General features: G+C 37.9%; 1 protein-coding gene and 1 long non-coding RNA gene across 2 annotated transcripts; both read left to right on the forward strand.

Moving 5' to 3' along the window:
- The first annotated feature begins 14,739 nt into the window (after positions 1 to 14,739).
- On the forward strand, positions 14,740 to 15,150 carry LOC109133786 (uncharacterized). The gene has a single exon (XM_019247598.2). It carries the CDS (start codon positions 14,740 to 14,742, stop codon positions 15,148 to 15,150), a length of 411 nt encoding a protein of 136 aa, XP_019103143.2.
- A 178-nt stretch (positions 15,151 to 15,328) lies between these two features.
- On the forward strand, positions 15,329 to 19,250 carry LOC130590481 (uncharacterized). The gene is made up of 3 exons (XR_008968396.1): positions 15,329 to 15,835; positions 16,713 to 16,788; positions 17,723 to 19,250. It is a non-coding gene; the product is annotated as an uncharacterized LOC130590481 (long non-coding RNA).
- The last annotated feature ends 4,818 nt before the right edge of the window (positions 19,251 to 24,068 follow it).

The following is a 24,068-nucleotide window of genomic DNA, read 5'->3' on the forward strand; positions in this document are numbered from 1 at the left end:
TGACATGATCTATATGCTCCTATCCCATACTACCCGTTTTGAAATCGTTTTGAAAACGTCTTTGAAAATAGGAGCTTCTGGCTCTGATACCAGTTTTGTAACACCCCCAAAATCCATACACGTCTAATGCTACGTCGCATCGACTTTGGGAGTGTTACCGCCGCGATGGAACGCAAGGCATAATTAGAAATACGGTAGCTCAAATTCATTGTCTCAAAACCAAATTGCAGCGGAATAGAAAATGTAAATACAACTCGGGAATCATAGATGACCCCTCTTTATTCAAACTCAAACCATTTAACAATGTTCTATAAAATTCAGTAATACTTAAACCAAAAGTTTAACTTCAAACTACAGACTATCCCCCTTATCCTTGATATCATGCAGCAGCACCAGCTCACCTAGTCTGCTCCCCATTGAAGTGTCAATGGTTCATCACAGGTCAACAAACACATAATAACACACAGAGTCAGCTATGCTGAGTACGTAATGAACCATTGAAACTATATGAACATAAATGATGCACACCTTACAAACTGCTATATGAAACTACATTATCTCACATTCTTTAATCTTTCATTATTTGGCATCGAACGGGCATCGTCATATTACTAGAATCATACGGGCTACTGAATCCTTAATAGACAACTTGGTCTATTAGATGAAATGCAAATACGATTTTGTTCCGTCTCACACCCATCACCTTAGTATGCATACCCCCAAGATCGAACGAAACCTTTCGCCTATTTGAGTTATCAAAATATAAGGACACTACTGTCGTCACAGTAGGCCTGCGTAGGAGTGTAGAACAAGTCCCACACTCCCCCCATTGTTCTATACTTGTAGGGAATCCAACTACAAGCTATTGCCATAATCTTCTTTTACTACTAACTATTCTTTTTATAACTTTAAGGAGTCATTTACATGCTCTCTTAATTACCAAACTCAATCTTATCTCTGGTAACACTCTCGTTACTCTATAGATCAGATTAATATGCTGATGTTACACTACGATAGAACTTCGCATTTCAATGCAACATATTTCAATGCATCATATTGATTTCACGTTATAAACGTCTAACCAAACAATCACAATCAAATGTTCCCTATCATGGTACTAGGTTCCAATAAAATGAACTGCAACCTAATCATGATACTAAACTTGAAAGTAAACTGGTACGCGTACGTACCTTGTAGCGGAGAATTTTCACTGACTTAATTGAACGAGCCGCTTATGCAATTGGGACCTAAACCGTTAAAACAAAGCTTTAGTGTTACGTCCTTGATAACACTAACAACTACTACGTACTAAGACCATAACGATCTAACGATTCGAATTAAACGATAGTTAAAACCTTATTCCAGAACTTTCGTTATAATTCTAATCTAGTGGATTTAACGTCTTTTAGAAGTCAGAGTTAGTGAGTAACTAAGTTAGTTAGTAACATTAGTCCACTATTTACCAATCCAAAAGGGTCATAAGTCCAACCTGTCTTATGTCCAGAAGTTAAGTCATATGTCCAAAGGTAAGTCATATGTCCAAAAGTAAGTCATATGTCCAAAAGATAGGTTCCATGTCCAAAAGGTAAGTTCCATGTCCAAAAATGTAAGTCATATGTCCCAAAGTCAGGTTCCATGAAACAGGTCACTCATGAAACGATAATAACTTTAACTAATAATAGAACACACTTTTCCTACTTTCAACTTAATCCAATTACAAACCTAACCAGAGTTTTAACTTAAAAACAGAATAATAACTTAACTAGTTAAACAATCTAATAATTTACTAAACACTCTAATTACTAATTATTAATTACAAACCTTACGTAATTATCAAAACTGTAAATATAACTAATAAACTTTCATACTAAGTTAAGTACATGAATTATACCACTGACTTTCGCCGGCACAAGAATTCCGGCGACCAACTCCCGGCGACGACGCACACTTTCCGTCTCCTACGCGCGGCCACGACACTTAACCGGCACTCGTACCGCCTTCGCACCCCTCTTCGTTTCGTCGCCCAAACACCCTTACGCGACCAGATCTGTCGCGCCACCACACGGTGTCCGTTCGCCCAACTTCGCACAACACTCGCACAACCCACGAATACACCTTCGAACCCCTTCGCGCAACACTCGCACAAACCACGACACTCTTCGCATAGAAACTCTCGAACCACTCGAGAACTCGCACACACGGCTATGCACACAGCCCTCGAACCACTCGCCCAAGACCTCGACGGAACTCCGTCTCGCACCACTATTACTCACGCACAAAATGCGACGGGAGGGAGAAGGCGAGAGGAATAGCAGCGAGAGATTGAGAGAGAATTCGAGAGAGAGAAAATCTGAGAGAGAGAGATCGGTTGAAGAGAGAGAGAGAAATCGGCTGAGGAGAGAGTGAGGAGAGAGAGAAGTCGGCTGGGAGAGGGAAACAGAAGGGTTTAGGGTTTTTCTGAAATTCCATCTCCTTTTCTTTTTATACTCCCTTCAAAAGGTAGTAACCCTAGGTCAAGTAAGATTCAGTTTATCTTTAAAAACTCCGAAAATTCCTAACAATTCTATTATTAATAATTTATCCTATTAATTGTAAATAAACTCAAATACCTTTTTATTAATTCTTTATATTTTCTTAATTATACGAAATTACTACTAAAAATACGGAGTATTACAGGCTTCCCCCCTTAAAAGAAGTTTCGTCCCGAAACTTTGAGGTAGCCCGTCTTAACGACGATCTTTTGCACTTCTAAGTCCCAAATTTCACAAGCGTTTTCTAACGTTCACACAATAGATAAGCAGTAATTACACATAACTAGCATATAACTAACATAATTAACATACTTTAGGGTGAAAGCGCGAAATTCTATCGCATTCTTCCCCCCTTAAAAGAAAAGTTATCGCCCGTAACTCACGTACCTCTTGGAAAAGCTCAGGGTACTTCAGACGCATTGCATCTTCGGCTTCCCATGTGGCTTCCTCGGTAGTTTGATTTCTCCACAACACTTTGACAATTCTGACGTCCTTATTCCTCGTACTCCGCACTTTGCGGTCTAGGATCTGGACAGGTTTCTCCTCATAGGACAAAGTTTCGTCTATCTCGCGTTTTCAGGTTCAAGGACATGTGACGCATCAGGTACGTATCTCCGGAGTTGGGACACGTGAAACACGTTATGGACCCTTTCTAAGTCGTTGGGTAAATCCAGGCGATAAGCAACTTTCCTACCCTCGCCAGTATCTCATAGGGTCCTATGAACTTGGGCTTAGCTTCCCCTTTTTCCCGAATCGCATCACTCCTTTCATTGGGGACACCTTAAGCAAACTTTTTCCCCAACTTCGAAATTTTCATCCCTTCGCTTCTGGTCCGCATAGGATTTTTGCCTGTCCTGTGCAGCCTTAATCTTTTCTTGAATGACTCGCACTTGATCCACTGTCTCTGAATCATTCAGGTCCTAACACTACAGTCTCACTGATGTCGTTCCAACACAAAGGGCTACGACACTTTCTCCCGTACAATGCTTCAAATGGTGCCATCTTAATACTAGCATGGTAGCTGTTGTTGTATGAGAATTCTATGAGGTCCAAATGGTCTTCCCATGACCTTGGTATTCTAAAGCACATGCTCGCAACATGTCCTCTAAGGTCTGAATAGTTCGTTCGGTTTGACCATCGGTAGCTGGGTGAAAGGTGTACTCATTAATAGCTCACTACCAAATGCTTCCTGGACCTTTTTCCAGAAATTCGACAGGAATCGAGAGTTCGATCTGATACTATACTTGTGGGTACTCCATGCAATCGAATGACATTTTTCACATAAGCCTTGGCTAAGGCTTCCATACTCCACGTATCTTTCATAGGTATGAACCTTGCTGTCTTGGTTAGTCTATCCACTATCACCCAAATGGTATTATTGCCTCCCCGACTCCTAGGTAAGGCGACAACGAAGTCCATGGATATCGAGTCCCATTTCCATGTCGGAATGTCTAAGGGTTGAATCTTTCCCTGAGGTCTCTTGTGTTCACTTTTGACTTTCTGGCAGTTAAGCATTTGGAAACAAACTCAGCTACTGCTCTCTTCATACCAGGCCACCAAAACATCTTCTTGAGGTCCTTATACAACTTATCTCCCCCTGGGTGGACGAATACGTCGTGTTATGACCCTCGCTCATTATCTTTTGTTTCAGCTCTTCACACTTTTGTGGCACGCACCACCTACCCTTATATCGTATGCTTCCATCCTCATGGATCGCAAACCCCTCTGCTTTGCCCTCCTTAAGCTTTGCCTTGACTCGCTCAAGTTTCACATCCCCAGGTTGACTCGCTCTTATTCTCTAGGAAGTTGGTTCGATGGTTAGGGCACTCAGCAATCTTTCTACCTCCCCTTCATGAACAACTTCTATCTGAAGTCTAGAGAATTCCTCACAAAGTTTGTCGGCAACGACTAATGTATTCAGGCTATGGCTAGACTTGCGACTTAACGCATCAGCAACAACGTTGGCTTTACCCTCATGGTATTGGATGTCTAAGTCATAGTCCTTGATGAGCTCTAACCATCTGCGCTGTCTCATGTTGAGGTCTTTCTGGGTGAAGATGTATTTAAGGCTTTTGTGATCGTGAAGATACGGCAGGTTACCCCTAGAGGTAGTGTCTCCAGATTTTGAGTGCAAAACTATGGCGGCCAATTCTAGGTCATGTGTTGGGTAATTGACTTCATATGGCTTCAACTGTCGGGACGCATAAGCTATAACTTCCCGTTTTGCATCAGAACACAACCCAACCCATTTTTGGATGCATCACTATACACATCATATCCTTCGTTCCCGTTAGGCAAGGTTAGGACAGGGGCTGAGGTTAACCTGTCTTTGAGCGTTTGGAAGGCCTTCTCACTGTCCTCATTCCAGGTAAACCTACAATCCTTCTTCATCAGGTTTGTCATAGGTTTTGCTATTTTGGAGAAGTCTTTCACAAATCTCCTATAGTAACCGGCTAAACCCAAGAAACTTCTTATATCCGTGACATTCTTTGGGGTAGGCCATTCACTCACGGCTTTGATCTTTCGCAGGATCTACTGATACACCCTCCTTAGAGATAAAATGACCCAAAAATGACACCTTTCCAACCAAAATTCACATTTCGAAAACTTTGCATATAGTTGGTTGTCCCTAAGTGCTGAAAATGACTCTAAATGATCCTCATGTTCCTCCTTGTTCTTAGAATAGATCAGGATATCGTCTATGAATACACGACGAATTTGTCGAGGTAGGGTCGGAAAATTCTATTCATAAGGTCCATGAAAACTGCAGGTGCATTGGTTAACCCAAAAGGCATAACCGTAAACTCATAGTGGCCATATCTGGTTCGAAAGGCAGTCTTAGGTATATCATGATCAACAATCCTCAACTGATGGTAACCAGACCTTAAGTCATTTTGGAGAACATCCCCGCACCTTGAAGTTGGTCGAACAAATCATCAATCCTAGGTAATGGGTACTTGTTTTTCACAGTGACATTGTTCAACTCCCGGTAGTCTATACATAACCTCAAGCTACCATCCTTCTTTTTCACAAAAAGACGGGTGCTCCCCATGGCGACATGCTAGGTCTAATATACCCTTTGTCTAGTAGTTCCTCTAACTGGTTCTTTAACTCATTCATTTCTGCCGGAGCCATCGATATGGGGCTTTCGAAATGGGTCCAGTCCCAGGTACTAGGTCAACGGTGAACTCTACATCTCTCCTTGGAGGCATACCAGGTATTTCCTCAGGAAAGACATCCTGGAATCTCGGACTATGGGCACATCTTCAGGCCTTAACGGATCATCCTCAACTCTTCTCACTGAACACATAAATAGGGGCCAACCCTTGTCTACGTAGTTCTTAAGTTGTAACGCATTGATACTTTAATTCCGGTTCTCGAGGTATTCTCCTATATGACACTCTTTTCCCGAAGGGTCCTTAGTTCCACTTTTGCGCATCGCAATCTATCTTAGCCATGTACTTCCCAAGCCAATCCATCCCCAGAATGATTCTAGGTTCGATAAGTTAAACTCTATCAGATCAGAGGGAAAGTATCCCTCACCTATCTTTAATGGCACTTTTAGAATCTTTTAGAACAGTTAACAGTCTCCCCGATGGAATGACTATAGGCATAGAAATCGACTCAGACTCGACCAATGCTAAATTTTAACAGTTGCATGGGCAATAAATGACAAGGATGCTCCAGAATCAAATAATACTTTAACAGGAGTGGAGTTGATAGAAAATGTACCCGTGACAACATCTCTACGAGCCTCTTCTTCTCTAGCCGTCATCATGTACAGCTTCCCTTTGCCCTTATCTTGGGAACTAGTTGCATTGTTCCCTTAGAGACTTGGTTGCTGGTTTGGTCGCGGGCTTGGAATAGTTAGAATTCCCATTGTAATTACTTCCCCCTTCCATTCCCGTTTCCATTCCTTTCGGGGCTTGTCCCCATAATTCCCTTCTTTGGCCATTGGGGTTTAGCTTGTTTTCGAATAGCATTCATAGGCTCTATGTCCCATATTCCCACATTCTCGGCATTCAACCTTGTTACCCTCACAGTCCTTACCAGGATGGTTGTTAGGGCACTTTCTACACCTATATACACGCTCAGGTCTGCGGTTATTGGTGTTGTTATTGCGGTTGTTGTTGGGATTAGGGTTATTATTGGGTCCCTTACCAAAATTCCTTGAGGGTTTTGATTTGTTCTGGTTCCCTTGTGCTTTTTCTCAAACTTCTGGCCCTCAGGGTTTGGGTTATCCTTACGTTTCTCGCCAAGCTTACCCCCTTCCTCCTCTTCCTGATAGCATAAAGGTGGGCAGCTTTGCCAAACACATGGTCCAGAGAGGTGAATGTATCTCCCCCAGTCTACCCTGCAGGTCAAGGGTAAGTCCCAATTCAAAAGTGAGGCTTTAGCCTCCTCAGTAGGGGCAATCTCCGGGGAAACCTCATTAGTTCAATGAATTTTCGTAATACTCCTCCAAGACATGGTCCCTTGCTCCAGCATCATAAACTCTGGGCTTTTTGTTTCTTAAGATATGGAGGGTAGTACTTGTCTCTTAGGGCCTTTTTGAAAGTCTCCCACCCGAAACCCGGTTGACCTAGAAGGTTGTCCTTAGCCTGGGTCCACCAGAAATGGGCATCCCCCTGCAGATAGTAGCTAGCTAAGGGCACGGTTTTCTCTCAGGCAGGATAGGGTGAAGAAAAGTTTATCAAATTCCCCAACCCAGTTCTCCAACTCTTCAGGTCCCCCTTTTCCATTTAGTATGGTGGGTTCCTACGGCCACTTTTTCAGATAGGTCCCTATCCCGGTTGTGACCTTGGGCTAAGTTGGCAGTAATTTGTACTAGGTCACGTATCGATTGCTCGATATTGAGAGGTTTCAGGGGGCCTCCCGATCGAACCATTCTGCGCTGAAATTAACATAGTAGCTATTTCAGTGACTTACACATAATTTTTTAACTTATTCAACGAATACACATTTCATATATAACATATATTGCGAACACTTTAAGTCTGTACTGACTTGCATTACAATCATCCAAAATAAGATGCCACAATTAACAATAAAAGATAACACTATGTACTATTATTGAAAATGGGAATGTAATTTTTGTAAATAAATACCATATATATATATATAAATTAAGTAATGCTACTCCCTAATCGGCATGCAAGCCTTATTATCACTAACATAACAAATGAATAAAACGACAAAATAAAACAAAATCCTAATCCTACATATATGATCAAAAGAACTATGGGCTAAGGCGGCGAGCTTCATCCTCTGATCCAGAATCCTCTTCCCCTATCAAGGTCAATCTCTTCTGCATCAGGCTCGTCGTCCTCAAAGATATATCCTCTAGTATGGGTCCTTGGTCTTCCTCGGGTCTTCTTCCTCGATGGGATCCTCCTCCTCAATGGGATCCTCCTCCTCAATGGGATCCTCCTCCTCAATTGGATCTCTTCCTGAACAGGGATTCTCTTCCTCAACAGGTGTTCATTCTCAGCGGGTCTTCTTCCTCAAATGGTATATCTCTAGTGGGGGTGGCTCGTCATCATCATTTCCCCATCTAACCCTGGTGCAGGCTGAACCCCGTCCAACACTACAAATGAAGCGTTTCTCTCATCGTCCGAGACATAAGTGACTGTCCTAAGATTTTGAAAGTCATCGGCTATTAACTCATCCTCAAATGGTTGGTATCTTGGCCTCTTTGCCAAAGGTGTCGATGGTGGTTCAGGTATGACCCCTGGGTCCTCAGAATTCCCATCTATAGTCCTATTACCCGAACTTTCCCTTTTAGATGAAGTAGAAGGGCGTTGACCTCTCGTTTCACGAACCCTCCACTCATTCTCGCAATATTTAAGGTCAGTGAGGAAGTGTTTTTCAGAAGGAAGGTTCTGGTATCTGTAGGTATGCTTATCCCTATTGAAATACCCCTCTGTAGTCCACATATCTCCATACCTACGACGAACGAATCTATATGGCTCTATGTCTGGAACATAACGAAGCATGAGGTGTATCCTAGAGCCCTCAGATCGTAACCACTGCTCCCCTTGCATAATTCTATAATCCATAGCAGACTTCATCTTAAAGAACCAAACATCCCAGTCCTCCCCTACTTGTTTCATCAAATAGTCTTTACAACCTATGTCGTGAACCATCTGCGAAAAAAAAAAAACAAAATATAATAGTCTAAGTTTTTTTTGTATATAATAGGGTTCAAAACATATGTTATAGGTATACATGTTTAAGAGGTAAAAGCTCATTTTAACTTTGAAATCCACAAGTGAGATCAAACATTTCGATCAATAAAATAGTTTTATACTAAAATAAGTTTTGAGTCTAACATCAATTTAGACCTATCCTTGTACACTTTCTTAATCTAGTCACATTTGAAGATTTCGAGAATCTTTCACAAATTCAATTACACAAAGAGCACATACAAGTTCAAGATACGAACAGAATTGCAATGAATCATTCCTATGACTTAATGCACATGACATGATCTATATGCTTCTATCCGATACTACCCGTTTTGAAAACGTCTTTGAAAATAGGAGCTTCTGGCTCTGATACCAGTTTTGTAACACCCCCAAAATCCATACACGTCTAATGCTACGTCGCATCGACTTTGGGAGTGTTACCGCCGCGATGGAACGCAAGGCATAATTAGAAATACGGTAACTCAAATTCATTGTCTCAAAACCAAATTGCAGCGGAATAGAAAATGTAAATACAACTCGGGAATCATAGATGACCCCTCTTTATTCAAACTCAAACCATTTAACAATGTTCTATAAAATTCAGTAATACTTAAACCAAAAGTTTAACTTCAAACTACAGACTAGCCCCCTTCTGCTTGATATCATGCAGCAGCACCAGCTCACCTAGTCTGCTCCCCATTGAAGTGTCAATGGTTCATCACAGGTCAACAAACACATAATAACACACAGAGTCAGCTATGCTGAGTACGTAATGAACCATTGAAACTATATGAACATAAATGATGCACACCTTACAAACTGCTATATGAAACTACATTATCTCACATTCTTTAATCTTTCATTATTTGGCATCGAACGGGCACGTCATATTACTAGAATCATACGGGCTACTGAATCCTTAATAGACAACTTGGTCTATTAGATGAAATGCAAATACGATTTTGTTCCGTCTCACACCCATCACCTTAGTATGCATACCCCCAAGATCGAACGAACCTTCCGCCTACTTGAGTTATCAAAATATAAGGACACTACTGTCGTCACAGTAGGCCTGCGTAGGAGTGTAGAACAAGTCCCACACTCCCCCATTGTTCTATACTTGTAGGGAATCCAACTACAAGCTATTGCCATAATCTTCTTTTACTACTAACTATTCTTTTTATAACTTTAAGGAGTCATTTACATGCTCTCTTAATTACCAAACTCAATCTTATCTCTGGTAACACTCTCGTTACTCTATAGATCAGATTAATAATGCTGATGTTACACTACGATAGAACTTCGCATTTCAATGCAACATATTTCAATGCATCATATTGATTTCACGTTATAAACGTCTAACCAAACAATCACAATCAAATGTTCCCTATCATGGTACTAGGTTCCAATAAAATGAACTGCAACCTAATCATGATACTAAACTTGAAAGTAAACTGGTACGCGTACGTACCTTGTAGCGGAGAATTTTCGAGACTTAATTGAACGAGCCGCTTATGAAATTGGGACCTAAACCGTTAAAACAAAGCTTTAGTGTTACGTCCTTGATAACACTAACAACTACTACGTACTAAGACCATAACGATCTAACGATTCGAATTAAACGATAGTTAAAACCTTATTCCAGAACTTTCGTTATAATTCTAATCTAGTGGATTTAACGTCTTTTAGAAGTCAGAGTTAGTGAGTAACTAAGTTAGTTAGTAACATTAGTCCACTATTTTACCAATCCAAAAGGGTCATAAGTCCACCTGTCTTATGTCCGGAAGTTAAGTCATATGTCCAAAGTAAGTCATATGTCCAAAAGTAAGTCATATGTCCAAAAAGATAGGTTCCATGTCCAAAAGGTAAGTTCCATGTCCAAAAATGTAAGTCATATGTCCCAAAGTCAGGTTCCATGAAACAGGTCACTCATGAAACGATAATAACTTTAACTAATAATAGAACACACTTTTCCTACTTTCAACTTAATCCAATTACAAACCTAACCAGAGTTTTAACTTAAAAACAGAATAATAACTTAACTAGTTAAACAATCTAATAATTTACTAAACACTCTAATTACTAATTATTAATTACAAACCTTACGTAATTATCAAAACTGTAAATATAACTAATAAACTTTCATACTAAGTTAAGTACATGAATTGTACCACTGACTTTCGCCGGCACAAGAATTCCGGCGACCAACTCCCGGCGACGACGCACACTTTCCGTCTCCTACGCGCGGCCACGACACTTAACCGGCACTCGTACCGCCTTCGCACCCCTCTTCGTTTCGTCGCCCAAACACCCTTACGCGACCAGATCTGTCGCGCCACCACACGGTGTCCGTTCGCCCAACTTCGCACAACACTCGCACAACCCACGAATACACCTTCGAACCCCTTCGCGCAACACTCGCACAAACCACGACACTCTTCTCTCGAACCACTCGAGAACTCGCACACACGGCTACGCACACAGCCCTCGAACCACTCGCCCAAGACCTCTCCGGAACTCCGTCTCGCACCACTACCACTCACGCACAAAACGCGACGGGAGGGAGAAGGCGAGAAGAATAGCAGCGAGAGATTGAGAGAGAATTCGAGAGAGAATTCTATCTCCTTTTCTTTTTATACTCCGTTCAAAAGGTAGTACCCCTAGGTCAAGTAAAGATCAGTTTAATCTTAACAAAACTCCGAAAATTCCTAAGCCTATTCTTATTATTAATAACTTACTCCTATTATTGTAAATAACCTAAAATACCTTTTTATTAGTTCTTTATATTTTCTTAATTAATACGAAATTACTACTGAAAATACGGAGTATTACAGAGCCCCAGTATTGTTTGTCCGAAAGAAAGATGGATCTTTGAGGTTGTGTATTGATTATAGGGAGTTGAATAACGCCACGGTGAAGAATAAATATCCACTCCCGAGAATCGAGGATTTATTCGACCAACTTCAAGGTGCAGCAGTATTTTTGAGGATCGATTTGAGATCCGGTTATCACCAGTTACAAATTGCTAAAGAGGACATCCCGAAAATAGCCTTTCGTATGAGATATGGCCATTATGAGTTCACAGTCATGCCTTTTGGACTCACTAATGCGCCAGCAGCTTTCATGGACCTCATGAATAGGATTTTCCAGCCATACCTAGGCAACTTCGTGATAGTATTCATTGACGATATATTGGTGTACTCGAAGAATAAAGAAGATCATGAGGCTCAGTTGAGGAAAGTATTGGAGATTCTTCGAGAAAAGCAATTGTATACCAAGTTCTCAAAGTGTGAATTTTGGTTGGAAAAAGAATCTGGGTAATGTGATATCAAAAGAAGACGTTTTTGTAGATCGCTCGAAGATTCAAGCAGTGACCGATTGGCCTCAACCTAAGAACGTCACCGAAGTAAGGAGTTTCTTGGGTTTAGCTGGATATTACCGGAGATTTGTGAAAGATTTTTCGAGAACAGCCCAACCTCTCACCAACCTGATGAAGAAAACAACAAAATTTCATTGGGATGATAAGTGTGAGGAAGCATTTCAAGAGTTGAAGAAAAGACTTACAACGGCCCCGGTATTGACATTACCCTCTGGAGTAGAAGGATTTGAAGTTTATAGTGATGCCTCGAAGAAAGGTTTTGGGTGTGTTTTGATGCAACATGGCAAGGTAGTGGCCTATGCGTCGAGACAACTCAAACCACATGAGCAAAATCACCTTACTCATGACTTGGAGTTAGGAGCGATCGTGTTTGCGCTGAAGATCTGGAGACATTACTTGTATGGAGTGCAATGTAAAGTCTATACAGATCACAAGAGTTTGAAGTACCTGTATACGCAAAAGAAGTTGAATATGAGACAAAGATGCTGGCTAGAGCTTATAAACGAATATGACTTGAAGATAGTGTATCAAGAAGGAAAAGCGAACAAAGTAGCTGACGCGTTGAGTAGGAAGAGCGCTCATTCACTAAACGTGTTGATTTTGGCAAATGATCTGTGTGAGGAGATCAAGAGATTGAATTTGGAAATAGTAGAACCCGGTTATGTGAAAGCTCAATTGAATGCTCTTACCGTTGGACCAGACATATTTGAGGAAGTTCGGGAGAAACAAGCTGCAGACAAGTGGCTAAGCAAGTTAAAAGAGATGAAAGAAAGTGGTTAAGCACCAGAGTTTGAGATCGACGACAATGGCGTTGCAAAGTATAAACGGAGATTGTGTGTGCCACAAGATGAGGAACTCGAGACGAAAATTCTAAGGGAAGCTCATAGTTCACCGTATTCTATACATCCAGGAGGAGATAAGCTCTATAAGGATTTGAAGAAGCACTTTTGGTGGCCTAGGATGAAGCAAGAAGTAGCCGACTTTGTGGCAAAATGTTTAACCTACCAGAAGGTGAAAATACAGCATATGAGGCCTGGAGGAAAATTGCAACCGTTGGAAGTGCCAGGTTGGAAATGGGAATCTATCTCTATGGATTTCATCATGGGATTACCGAAAACGAGATCTGGAAAGAATGCAATATGGGTAGGGGTGTAAGTGGATTGGACCGGATTGGACTTTGCCAAATCCAAATCCAGTCCAAAGTTTTTTGGACTCGAGAAATTGAGTCCAAGTCCGATCCAAATATTTTTTGAGTCCAGTCCAATCCAGTCCGATAATTTTTTCTTGAGTCCGAATCCAGTCCAGTCCAGTCCGATTATTATATCTTTTTTCCCGATTTAGATTCAATGACTCACAACGTTTTTTGAGATGCTTGAGCATTTTACATCTGATTCAATTATCAATATCCAAAAATTAGATTGAAAGCTTAAATTAAAATAAAATACTATGAATAAAAAGTTGAATTAGATGCTTACCTTGATCTAAGTTGAGAGGAAGCAGAGAGACTGAGAATTAGTCTCAGGGAGAAATAGAGAATGCGAGAGTCGAGACAGCGTGGTAGAAAGAAAAATAAAGAGTAAGAGGAAGTGAGTAGTAAGGACTGATGAGTGAAGTGAGGTAGAATTAGTCGGCTACTAGCCTACTAATGCAGTACTGCTAGTATAATTTACTTATTTAACAAATGGAGCTAAGTGCAATAGTCTGGCGCCAAGTAAAATTGTCTGGCGCCAGTTGAAATATTTAGAGAGGGAAGGTTGAAAACTCCAAAATTTTAAAAATAGTATAAATTTTTTTAATATATACATTATATATGTATTAAATATATATTATATATAAAAATATTTTTGGACTGGACTGGACTTATTGGACTCCAAAGGGATGAGTCCAAATCCAGTCCAAAAATATTTGGACTCGAAAATTTGAGTCCGAGTCCAGTCCGAAAAATTTTGAGTCCAGTCCAGTCCGACAAGTTTGGACTGGACTGGATTGGACTCTGGACTTTTCTAGTCCGCTTACATCCCTAAATATGGGTAATCGTAGATCGTTTGACTAAGATGGTGAGATTCGTTGCAATGAAGTATACTTGGTCGTTGAAGCAGTTGGCCGATGCTTACTTTAATGAGGTAGTTAGGCTACATTGTGTTCCGAATGACACCGTTTCGGATAGGGACTCGAGATTCTTATCTAAGTTCTGGAAACAGCTTCAGACAGCCGTGGGTACATTATTGAAATTCAGCACAGCTTTCCACCCAGCAACAGATGGTCAAACAGAGAGAACCATTCAGACCTTGAAGGATATGTTGAGGGCATGCGTGATGGATTTAGGAGGATATTGGGATGATCATTTGATGTACATTGAGTTCTCATACAACAACAGTTATCACTCGAGCATAGGAATGGCACCTTATGAGGCATTGTATGGACGGAAATGTAGGAGTCATATATGTTGGAGTGATGTGAACGAGTCGTTGAATTTAGGACCGGAAATGATAGAAGAGACTACCAACAAGGTGAAGTTGATTCAAGAGCGCATGAAAGCAGTCAGGATCGACAAAAATCGTATGCCGATCAAAGGAGACGAGATTTGGAGTTTGTAGTTGGAGAGAAAGTGTTGCTGAAAGTTTCACCAACCAAGGGAGTAATGAGGTTCGGTAGGAAAGGAAAGCTAAGTCCTCGTTATATTGGACCTTATGAAGTATTGGAAAGAATTGGACAAGTGGCTTATAAGTTAGCCTTACCTACAGAATTAGCCAAGGTTCATAATGTTTTTCATGTGTCTCAACTTCGTAAATACATTTCTGACCCCTCCCATGTTATCCAACCTGAACCCATTGAACTAGATGAGACCTTCACTTTTGAAGAACGTCCTGTTAGAATCCTTGATTCCAATACGAGAAACACCCGAAACAAGGCAATAAAGTTAGTCAAAGTTTTATGGTCTAATCATCAAACCGAGGAAGCAACATGGGAAACAGAAGACGACATGAAAAAACGTTATCCTGAACTCTTTTCTGAGGTACGATTATCGAGTTTCGGGGACGAAACTCCTTAAGGGAGACAAAATGTAATACTAACAAAGCGCAAAGCTAATGTGTCGTTAATATTAAACATCTAACTTTAAAGTTCGAGGAAGAACTTTGTTTTTAAGGAGGAGTAGATGTAATATCCCAAATTTTCAAAGATTATTTTATTATTTATTAAGGTTTAATATTATTTCCACTTAAAAATTATTTTATGATAATGCGATTTTATTTGATAACAACGTTTATTAAAATAATGATTTCATTTTATTATTTCTAATTAATCAAACTCCTTAAATTTGTTTATGGGTACTTTTGTTCATGTTGTCCATCCACATTAGTAATCCAAAACCCAAATACTAGTCCATAGCCATATGCCAATTTTAGCCAAAAAAAAAAAGCAAACGAAGAAAGAGAAATAAAGAAGCGTGATTATCATCACCATCTTAATCCCTCCTCACATACAAAATACACAGAGCAAAGGTCAGATTTTTTCCACAAACTCAACAGTTCTTGTCAGAGAACTTTGAAAATCAAGCACAAATTCAACCCCAACCTCAACTCTTTTGTCCAAAATCCCCCAAAATCAGAAAAAAAATCTCACACCATACTTCCTCCATTAATGGAGGTTGATTAAGCTCCACAAATTCAGAAATCTTCGTCTATAAATAATAGCAACCCAAACACATTCAATTGCTCAAGCAAACAACTTCAAAGGTTTGCTTCAATTCCTTCACCTTCTTCCTTAAATTCTGAAATTGTTTTGAAAGTTATAAAAAAAAAAAAACGGAATTTGAAAACCCACCATTAACAACATTCTCTGCTCCTTCGAACCACCACAAACCACCACTCGAAAAGAAAAAAAAAACCACTCGAACCACCTGAGTCGCGGCCAACCACCGCGACAAACGAAACCCGCCAGCCTCAAACCCCCTATTTGCGGCCTTGCTATGCCAAGACCCGCGCCCTGCCACCGCGAAAACCACCACCTGACCCACACCCTTTTTCGTGGTGCATGAACTTCGCCGACGCGCCACCGAACAACCGGCACCACCAACCCCTGCTTCGAACTCCACCTTCGTGCCTCCCCTATTTTCTCCCTCCCATTCTTTCGTTCTCCTTCTCTGTTTTGTTTCTCAAATGAGAAACTGATTTCCTCTTTTTAAAACTCCTTTTCCTTTTCTTTTTAGTTATGTGAGTTTTAGTAGATTTGTTTGGATACTTTTATTTTTTAAAAAAACCAAAACATTTAACTTTCCTAAATTAGCCTACCTTATTAAGTTAGTATATTTTAATTTAAGTTAATCTTTTATAACTTGAAAATATTCCTCGATTTTCTAAGAACAAAATAAGAAGTACAATAGAGTTAGTTTTTCAGGTTTAAATAATTGTTCGAGTTAATAAAAATGAAGTTGAAGTAATTTTGTAAGTACTTAAAATGATTTCATAAATGATTTGAAAATTATAAACTCTCTTAAAGATCATTAAGAATTTCTGTAAAGTTATTTGGATTATTTAAATCGTTTATTTTATATACGTATATAAAAAGGGGTTATTTAGGAACTAACTTAGATCTCGTTAACATCTATTGTAGACTCCGATTTCGTAGACGAGGATTATCAAGAGCGCTAATATGTTCGTGAACTTGACTTTTGGGCACGCGTCACGAGGTAATCTCCGATGTCCATCTAAACATAGAACCCGTTAGTGTAAAACGAATTGATTACGTGATTATTATGTGCTTATAAAATTTATAAGTATGGACTATTATTATGGATTATCGATTTAATGTGGATTATGAATACGAAGAACAAAATGGACAAAGATTATGGATTTCGATTATGAATCATGACTATGGACGATGTACGATATGACAAAGATGCTCATTATACCGTTATTAAAATCGGTTAATGTCATTTAATAATGTTACGGTTATTATTGTATTATTATGATTATGATTATGATTATTATTATTATTATTATTATTATTATTATTATTATTATTATTATTATTATTATTATTATTATTATGATGATGATGATTGTGATTGTGATTGTGATTGTGATTGTGATTGTGATTGTGATTGTGATTGTGATTGTTATTGTTATTGTTATTGTTATTGTTATTGTTAGTATTATTGTTATTTTATTGTTATTGTTATTATTATTATGGGAATTTATGAAAATTGGTATTAATAAAGACTTGTGATATTGAAATGATTATGAATCTGAAATGATAAATGAACTCAAGTGACGGTTGTGTTTATGAAATGAATTATTGAAATCTCTATGAATGGATTGAGATTATGATGGATTGAATATGTTCAAACTGGATTGAACAAAATAACGTAAATTGAACAAGATGACGTAAATGTGTACGTGATTTATGTGATGACTTAATTAAAAGATGTTAATCACGTAAAGTGAAATATCGGAAGAAAATGTTGAACAGTTTGCCCTGTATGAGTGGTTCAGCGGCCCCTACAGGTTCTCTGGTTACTATGCTGATTATTCTGTTAATATCTTCCTTCTATCTTGTTGTGATCCAAGTAGAAGGGGTGTGCACACTAGGGACTCTGTTATGGCCATTATGATTTTTTGTAGGTGGTTACAGGGTTTCGTCCCAGCCTACAAGTAGGTGGTTACAGGGTTTCGTCCCAGCCTACAATGTTGAAGTAAGTTGTTACAGGGTTTCGTCCCGGCTTACTGGCGTTCTCTTTCCTCTCCTTGATTAACTGGATTAATTGAAGTAATGATATGATTATTCAGTGTATATATATGTGTATATGTGCTATGACTTCCAAAACTATTAATCTACTATTTTACAAAGTATTTTCAACTTAAGTATTTTACGGGATGGAGTTGCAATTACTCAGTTTTTCTGATTTTTGGGAGTTTGTCTCTCTTGTCTCTTTTCAATGTATTTGTGCACGTGGGTGATCGATCGGAGGAACAAAAGGGAGATCACTTAGAGTTATCATCCACTTAGCATATGATTAGCTTCCGCTGGAACTCTGAAACTTTTAATTAATTAGTAATGTTTAATGAAAAATTTACTTAGTTGTAATGATTAATGAATTTGAGTTGGTGTGTTGTAACTTAGCCTTGCATTTATTTCCAAGGAGATAATTGCGGCAGTAGCACCACCCGTCGAATCGAACCCTCGTGGATTTATTTTCCTCCCCCAAAACCCGAGCTTTTTCGAATAAAAAAGGGTTCGGGTCGGCGAGGGTGTTACATGAAATGCTCTTCTTTTCAGTTCATTTTTATGGTTAGTTTGAGTGATAATTTGCATCTTTTTATGGTTAATGGGTTTATGTATGTGTGGAAACTAGCTATTGAGTGTGTAACAACTCAAGGTTCATTTTATTTTTGCCATGAAAAAAGGATTTATGGTGAAAGTTGATAAGAATTACTCTGAAGTTGAAAGCAATATGAGGTCCAAGTGAAAGATAGTAGGTTAGAAGCGTATTTGGAAAGAATTATGTACTCAAGGGCTAGATTGCGGAAAAGGGGTATTATATACTACTATGTCTGATCTTTTATGTAAGAATTTTTTGGTGAAGATAGAGAAGAGACAAGAGAAAGCATAAAGGAAGATGGTTTAGTAGCATAGGAGGGAGGTACGGGTTGTGTGGGGATTGAAGGAGGAGAGGTACAAAAAAATGGTTATTCACTTCTTCATGGTCTTTGTACCATGAAAGAAGGTACTATATGATTGCTTTTTGCTGGATTTAGTTTTAGTATTCGTACTCCTTATTTCCTGCTTTTTATCTATGAATCAATTGTTTTTGTGTGCTGATAAAAATAGCCACTACTAAACATTTTAGTTATCAATCTTATCACTTTGTTTCTAGCTAAAGTCCTTATAAACAACTTTAAGGCCAAGCAATTTCGCCCCATAACCTGTTTGTATTTGGATCAAATTTTTACAGAGTTATGTTGTAAAAGTTTAACAATTCAAAACTAATCTACATAAATATATCATAAAATTATCAAGTCATATGTTTTACATGCCACCAATTATTTTAAGGCTATGAGTCTTAGATATAAGGCCAAAGCATCAGTAATTGCGCCTGATGAGCTTGTTACCAAATAAGAAATCTTTTATATAATAGATAACACAAAGCACATTGTGTAGCATAAGATCGTTGTTTGAACTTTTTACTGTTTTACAAACTTCATGGTCATATGAGTTATACTGAGAGTTCTATGAGTCATATAATGCCCTCAAAAACATCTTAACTCCTAAAATCTTGTCTTTTTGAGTTTCCATGTGATTAGTATGGACATAGTAGAAGTTTTTTTGTTTGGAAAATTGATATTCTATTTGCATTGTGTGTGCATATTGGGAAGAACCATACATGTCAGAATGAGCAAACACATGATTGGGTGCTTCAAAGTATATATCCACTCATCAAAATACAAGCACTTTGTCTTGAACTCTTTATATGATCTTGACTTAATGGACATAGGTGCTATGCCATGATAATTTGATAAATAATATTTTTAAGGTAATAGGAATTATTATCTTTCTCTAGTTGTCGGAAGATTAGTTTGTTGCCGATAGTAGGAAGAATAACATATATCATCTATATTCATCTTTTAAGAAATCTCTAGTTAGTGTAATAGTTGCTATTGATGCTTACTACTTATATGTTAACTTCTACTTGATTATTTTCTTGAATCAACTATGTAAAGATAGAAAAGGTTACAAGTTATAGTCTAATGTATAATGTACTCCAGTTAGTCATGTGAATTCACTTGCCTTGTGGATGTAAGTATTACTTATTATTTCAAAACTTACTGATCTTGACCATAGAGTTGGAGTTGTTTCTCTTAAGGCATCCATTTCAATTATCAAAGATAAGACTTGAGAAATTGTTCAAAAGTTGTCTTAAGCTTAAGGTCATCTGAAAAACCTTTACTTCTATTCTAATTTTAAATTTTACGCTTTAGAATTTATTTGTCTTAAAAATATTTAGTTGACATAGACCTTGTTAGATAATTTTATAGTTTTATTTTCTTAATGCTTCTCATTTTGTTTTGTAGACTTTGAGTACCTCGTTTTTCATTTGGTGTCAAGGTGATGTTGCTTATTACCTTGATGCTCTTGCTCGAAACTAGTTAGTATATGCTAATACCTAGTATATTTTAGCCTTGTTACATCACTCCTTAATCTGGTTTTGGATTATAAGTTAGTTCATCTTAGATTATGCAAATTACACATCAAAATAATCAATCAAAGAGGAAAAATAAATCCAGCAACAACTTATACAATAAGAATTATTCATCTAATTGAAACTTTTTTTACCTTGTGTATTCATTCCATTTCTTTTTGAGATAGTAAAATGGTGAAAATTCTATTTTTTTTTATAACTAACATACAAAGGAACAATTTATTTGTTTATGTAATAATAAAATACTTATCTTAAAATGTCTATGGTCAAGGTTGTTAAACCCTAGTTTTGATGATGACAAAGGAACAAAGATGCAAACTAAGTACTGGACTAACAAGTTGTTTAAGTGAGTGAATTTCAAGGTATCAATGAATGGATCAAAGACAATACTAAGTCAAGGAAGAAATCAAGTTTGGACTTTAAAGACTAAGTGAAGATGTTTCTCTATTTGGTACTGGAGCTGCATTGGAGCGAGAAGACTAAAGCGAGGCTTTCTGTTTCTAGTACCATTGTAAAGGAACAAGTGAAGATGGTAAGGGACTATGGCAGTTTAGAATGAGAATGGTTGTTTGTTCCTTGGTAAGGAACAGACGAATTGGCGCTAAACTTATAAGTTAAAGGAACTAACAATTAAAAGCAACTAGACTTAGGATGAAGCATTACAACAGTACATTTATGGCAGTTGAGCAAATTATGCCTAGAATATAGTAACCGTTTTGTTTAAGGAAAAATCTGATTTTATGGAAAATCTTTTTGATGAAAAGATTTTATTTATCCAAAGATAATAAAAATATTTTTCGATTTTTACGGAAATAATTTAAAGATAATATTTTTATTAAAAGGATTTTATTTCGGTTTTATTAATTAATATGTTTTTAATTAAATCAGATTTTCGAGTAATGTTTAAAGTGGTTGCTAAAATTAAGGAGCAATAACTAAAAACACTCCCACGTTTAACAGTGATCATGGAGATCATGGGATTTTTAAGGAACGTGTTCCTCAGAGTAAGGAACATCATGGAATAATGGTTTTTCACTAATACATGTTTTAATCCCACGTTTTAAGTTACTACCATTATAAATACTAATGTCTAATTAAGTTCCAAAGTGTGTCTGAATAAGTGATTTAGTGAGTTTAACTAAGTAAAGTGTCAGTGCCTTCATTCTCTCGTAAAAGCCATTGATTCTTTGCCTTCTTACTCTAATTCCACTAAGTTTATTCGATCAATTGTAATTTGGTTTTTGGGGGTAAGGGAACTTTCAGTGAAGTTTTGTAAGAGAGAAGCTTTGACTAAAGCAAGTAAAAGTGAGAAAACGTCAAGTGAAGTTGAGAGGAACAACTGTTAAGGGAATAGTGGTTCAAGAACTTGAGTTTAGGAACTCAAGGTGTGGCTCGTGAGTAGAATTAGGTTGTAACAAAGTTGTTTGGCCTAATTAGTGAAAAAGTGGAATTTAAAATCCCTAGTGGTCGAGGTTGTTTCTTCTTGTTGGGCCCAATAAGTTTTTCCTCGTAAAAATCCCTTGTGTTCCTTTACCTTGTTTCTTTGTTTAAGTTTGAAATTCCGCAAAAAGTTACGTTTATTTCTATACATACAGTTCGTCCTAGTGAAAAGATAGGAAACCCTATTGAGAAAAAGATCCAAGGAACAATGAATACCACCGAGAAAGTTGAGGAAAGTTACTCCACGCAAAGGTCTCCCATGTTCAATGGGAAGTTCTATTCCTACTGGAAGAGACGAATGGAGATAGTCATCAAGGCTGAAAACTACCAGGTATGGAGAGTCATTGAAGTTGGTGATTTTGAGGTCACAACTACTAATGACAAAAATGAGGTAATTCTAGAACTCTTCTCTGAATATGACAAAGCTGATTTTGAAAAAATGGAAGCAAATCATGGCTGTTAAACTGTTGCATTGTGGACTTGGACCCCATGAACATAATAGGATCATGGGATGCAAATCCGCAAAGCAAATATGGTATTTACTAGAAGTAACTCACGAAGGAACTAATGAAGTCAAAAGATCTAAAATTGATTTACTATGAATCAATATGAACTGTTCTCATGAAGAACTAAGGAAAGCATCAGAGATGTTTACTCGTTTTACTAACATTATTAATGAGTTAGCTTCTCTTGAAAGTTTATTTCATCGAGGAAAGGTTCAAAAGTTCTTAGGATCTTCCAATGACAGATGGATGGCTAAGGTCACTGCTTTACAAGAAACAAAAGATTCACTAAGTTCAACTTGAAACAGCTGGCGGGTCACTTATGACTCATGAGCTTCACCTTGACACTGAGTATGGTGAAAGCTCCAAATCAAAATCCATTGCCTCAAAGCAGATGATGAAGATGATCTGACTCGAAGAAGAGAAGAACCTCTCATGGTTCGAAAATTTCGAAAGATGTATAGGAACATGAAGAAGGGAACTTCAAAGGTAAAACTAAAAATTTTCAACAAAGCTGCTTGTCATAAATGTGAAGTACAGATCACTTCATCAAGGAATGTCCACTTTGGGAAAATGATAAAAACCAAAGAAAGGAACAAGGAACGCTTGTGAAAGGAACAAGGAAACCAAGGCACCTTCTCTAAGGCAAACTTCGTAAGGCAATGATAGTGTGCTTGGGAGAATCAGAGACGAAGAGGAAGAAGAACAACAAACTGAAGAAACTGCAAATCTTTGCCTCATGGCAAACATTGATGAAAAAGAAGATGAAGAAAAATGTTGAGGTAAGCAACATGGACTTGTGTCAGACTTAGATTGCAATACTAGGCTTGAAATATATGATCTTCTTTATGATGCAATTCTTGAATGTAGAGATGAATGTGAAAAACATGAACAAACTGAACAAGCTCTTAAAGTTTGCAAAGAACATATAGAATGGCTTAAGAAAATGAGAACAGATGTTGAAACTAGGTTCTTTGGTTTGTTTGATAATAATTTAAAAATCAAAGAATATTATGAGAGTGTGAAAAATGAAAATTATCTAATAAATTTAGAAATTTCACACTTAAGGAATTTTCCCTGTTCTAAGTTCCTTTGATATATAATCAACCCCTTTGAAAGGATACAGATCTAGATAAAAATTTGAATAAAGAAAAATTGTTTTGAAGGAACAGATCTGTAATCTTAAGAAGGAACTGGTTGTTGCAAGGAACAGAGGCAAAACGATGGTTATTCCTAAGTGGATTGAGAGACCACAGACCAAAAGAAAAGAAGGTCTTGGTTTTGCATGAAAACTACAAGAAAAGGAACAAGAACAAGAAATATGTTGACCTACCTAGTGATAAATTCTATATGTACTGTGGAAAGGTAGGTCATTATATTAATAACTGTCAACTAAAAACTGAAATATTGGCAAAATGTGAAGATAAGTAGCAAGAAATGGGTTGTTAAATCAAGTCCTAGTCAAGAATGGGAACCCACAAAACAAGGGGTTCCTACAACTAACAATTAGTTGATTTTTGCAGGTTGGAGTGAGGGGGAACAACACATGGTATCTTGATAGTGGTTGTTCCAAGCATATGACAAGAGACAAAACTATGTTTTTCTCACTCTCAACCTACGGAGGTGGAAGTGTGACATCTGGTGACAATAAGAAAGGTAACATAGTTGCCATGGGTAAGGTTGGTAAGTCACCATCACACTCCATTGAAAATGTATTTTTAGTTGAAGGTCTAAAACATAATCTATTGAGCATTTCCCAATTATGTGAAAAGGGAAATGTTGTCGAATTTAATAATGAAAAATGTTTGATCATTAACTGCCGTGATT

This window comes from Beta vulgaris, chromosome 1 (genome assembly GCF_026745355.1).
Source record: "Beta vulgaris subsp. vulgaris cultivar EL10 chromosome 1, EL10.2, whole genome shotgun sequence".
Taxonomy (NCBI): domain Eukaryota; kingdom Viridiplantae; phylum Streptophyta; class Magnoliopsida; order Caryophyllales; family Amaranthaceae; genus Beta; species Beta vulgaris.

Excerpts from the sequence above, each read along its gene's own strand:
- LOC109133786 (XM_019247598.2), top strand. The coding sequence starts at position 14,740 with ATGAGGTTCGGTAGGAAAGGAAAGCTAAGTCCTCGTTATATTGGACCT.